The sequence below is a fragment of the Hippocampus comes genome, unplaced genomic scaffold (assembly GCF_001891065.2).
Source record: "Hippocampus comes isolate QL1 unplaced genomic scaffold, H_comes_QL1_v1.1 scaffold105, whole genome shotgun sequence".
NCBI classification, from domain to species: domain Eukaryota; kingdom Metazoa; phylum Chordata; class Actinopteri; order Syngnathiformes; family Syngnathidae; genus Hippocampus; species Hippocampus comes.
Window position 1 is genome coordinate 1,928,310 of NW_017806235.1, and position 2,990 is coordinate 1,931,299.

Below are 2,990 nucleotides of genomic sequence, written 5' to 3' on the forward strand. Positions count from 1 at the left end.
TGGGTAAGTACATGCCGAGTAGTTGCTTCAGAATGTAGCAGCATACGTACTCTACAGGGAATTTCAACTTCCGCCGCAGCAGCCAAATTAATTTCAATGCTTTTTAGGTCGTTAAATTGATGATTCAAACTAACTTTCTGCCTTCCCCCGCATTGTCATTTGCAGTACCCGGCCCTCCCTGTTTGTGGGCACATTTGGGATTAGGTCCATCAGTGGTGCTTCGATGGGCTCCTCCACCGGAATGCGCAGCGTCAGGCTCTGATGGCCAGGGGCTCCCTTTGGAAATTCAAGGCTACCGCCTCCAGTTTGGCCTGAAGAATGCCTCCCTGGAGACCACGATAGATTTCACAAAAGAGAGAAACTTCACCGTCATAAACCTCTCCCCGGGCTCCACCTACGTCTTTGTGCTCTCCGCAAAGAGCCGAGCGGGCTACGGAGATGTAGTGCGGAGGGAAATAAGCGTACCCGTCATCCCACCCTCAGGATACCCCAAAATATCTGACTTTGTTAACGCCACTTGCTGCTCCCTCCAGTTCTCCTGGCTCCCTCCTGACCAAGAGGAGAGCAATGGCGTCATCACAGAGTACAACATAGCTTACAAAGAGACTGCAGGCTCCAAACCCTCAAGCGTTCCAGGCCCCTTTTCATTACCCGCCCTCCGCGCTCCCCCACGTGTGGTCACGCTGCCGGCGAGCCAATCTCGCTACACAATCCTGGGCCTCAATCACAGCACAGCTTATGAAGTTCAGCTCAGAGCCCACAACAAGGCAGGGCCCGGCCCCTTCAGCCCCCCTCTGCTGTGCCGAACCGTGGCCTTTGAAACAGGTAGAGTTGGCCTTCAGATGCTGGAAACACCCTCTAACCAAGCACCGCTTCGACTTCACATCTCCCCCTGCTGTGGAAGTCACGCCAAAAAACACTAAACTAAAAAAATATATATAAAAAAAATGGCCGGTTCTTATAGGTTGACCCCACCCTCTCACACCCACTCCTGACCCCTCCCTCCTCGCCGTGTACTTCAGAGATACTGAAAACAAGTCGGAGGAGGGCGAGCAACCCTTCAATCTCTTCCACTCACTCACTTACCTCCATCACCAACCCTTCACCAATGGAAAAAGGCTGAATGTTAATGGCTGTTTGCTTCAAGAGCACCGCTTATCACATTCCCTCAGGTAAAAGTCAATACAGGGCATCAATATACGGTACAGTACCTAATCCAGAAGGTAAGTGGACGGTTGAAATGAAGTGAAGACTCGGGGCCCGGCCATTTGTTCAATCTGATAAACTCCGCCGCCACTTTATCTAAAGCCCTTGCTGACATGCCGACTTGGAAGTGGAACAAACACAACCTTACACTTGGTGAACGTGGCATGTCACATTCCTTCTGCTACCGCTGTCTTCTCTTTTCCGACCACCATCCACTCTCCTCATCACCTGTCCATCCTCTGAACGACTCCGTCTCACCTGACTGACACTTTTTTTTTCTTCATAGGTTCACACCGGAGAGAGAGAGTTGTTACTTGAACTCAAACTCCTCCACTGAATGCCATTTTCTTCTCTTTCAGACGTGCCAAGGAATTTTTCAGTCAATCTGGCCACGAGGACGAGTGTTCTTCTGACGTGGGAGTTTCCCGAAAGCAGCAACCCGTATCGCTTTAGTGTACGTCCGTCATCTTGAGCACCAACATATTTTTAATGACAAAATTAGTCACAAGCCAGCTAACGGGGACCACTTTTTACAATGTAGCCCTTTGGGTGAGACACCAAATTTAGTATCTTAATATAGACTCAGCGTGCCTCACTACGGAGCAGTAGACCCATCTAATTTCTCCCAGCCATATCACAAAAAGTAAAAATGTCTCGTAATGAACTCTGAAAACTGTCAACAGGAGTATTGTTGCATTTCCAAGTAAATGTTCATAAAGTACAACTTCAAGAATCATTCCTGTAATTATCCTGAGGTTTTTAATACGTCCATTTCACTTTGGTATCCTCAAATGTTGTTGACAAACGCAAAATGCTCTCACAATAATTTAGTGTGGAATTGTCAAAAGTTAAACCTATATTTCGTTGATACAGCACCTTGCTCCAGCAACAATGACGGAATTTATGCTAGCTCATCTGGCACGAGAAAGCCCCTGCGGTGATAGTGACTAATGCGGCAACACACGCAGACATGGACCAAAAAAAAAAAAAAAAAACCACTGCGGTTGGGGTAAAACGTTGTCCAGTTTGATTTAACATCAGCGAGAGACAAATTAATTAATTTTGAATGTCTCTCAATAAGGCAAGGCCAGGCAACTTTATTAAAATAGGTCATTTCATACACAAGGTAAATCAATGGGCTTCACACAGTTACAAAACATGTAATGGCATTCACATTTCAGTTCTGTAGGCAGCTTATTCCTTTTGGACGCCGCATAACAACTAAATGCTGATGCACCATGTTGGCTTTGAACTCTGGGTTCCACTAATTAGGAGTTTTGATATCATAATCCTTGTCACCATTATACGTGCTGACTTCGCTAACTCTCCCAAAGGTGGAGTACAATCGGCAAAAGATGGAGGTGGATGCTCGCCTGAAGAAGGCCGTCATCCCAAACCTTCAGCCCGACACCAGCTACGACTTCAAGATCACCGCTCCCGAAGGCAACATGGGCGGCCTTCGCCACCGCATCACCGCCAAAACGTCCCCTCCGATCGCCATCCGCCGCCCAGAGGTCGATCACACCCGGGACACGGAGACCACAGTCACTATCATTCTGCCATCCCTGGAGTCTCGAACGCCTGTCAAGTAAGACGGATATTGTTACCCTGTTGACACTCACTTGAGCAATAATTCAACAAACTATTATAATTGACTTGACTGATTTCAAAACTAGTCGTCTATTAATTTGTTGTGTACAAGTGATAATGTTGTGGTTTCATTGCCCTCCGAGGGAAGACGTAATTCCAAATTGGCCCGTCACTAAAATGAGTTTGACCCCCCC

At 47.4% G+C, this 2,990-nt stretch overlaps 1 protein-coding gene across 1 annotated transcript in view; it reads left to right on the forward strand.

The window, feature by feature from the left end:
* LOC109507311 (receptor-type tyrosine-protein phosphatase S-like) overlaps positions 1-2,990 on the forward strand; it is a 53,811-nt gene that overhangs the window by 36,134 nt on the left and 14,687 nt on the right. Inside the window, exons 14-17 of the mRNA XM_019856642.1 lie at positions 166-919; positions 1,023-1,172; positions 1,566-1,647; positions 2,541-2,794. Of these exons, the coding sequence (XP_019712201.1) occupies positions 166-919; positions 1,023-1,172; positions 1,566-1,647; positions 2,541-2,794 (1,240 nt within the window). The remainder of the gene's footprint in view (positions 1-165; positions 920-1,022; positions 1,173-1,565; positions 1,648-2,540; positions 2,795-2,990) is intronic.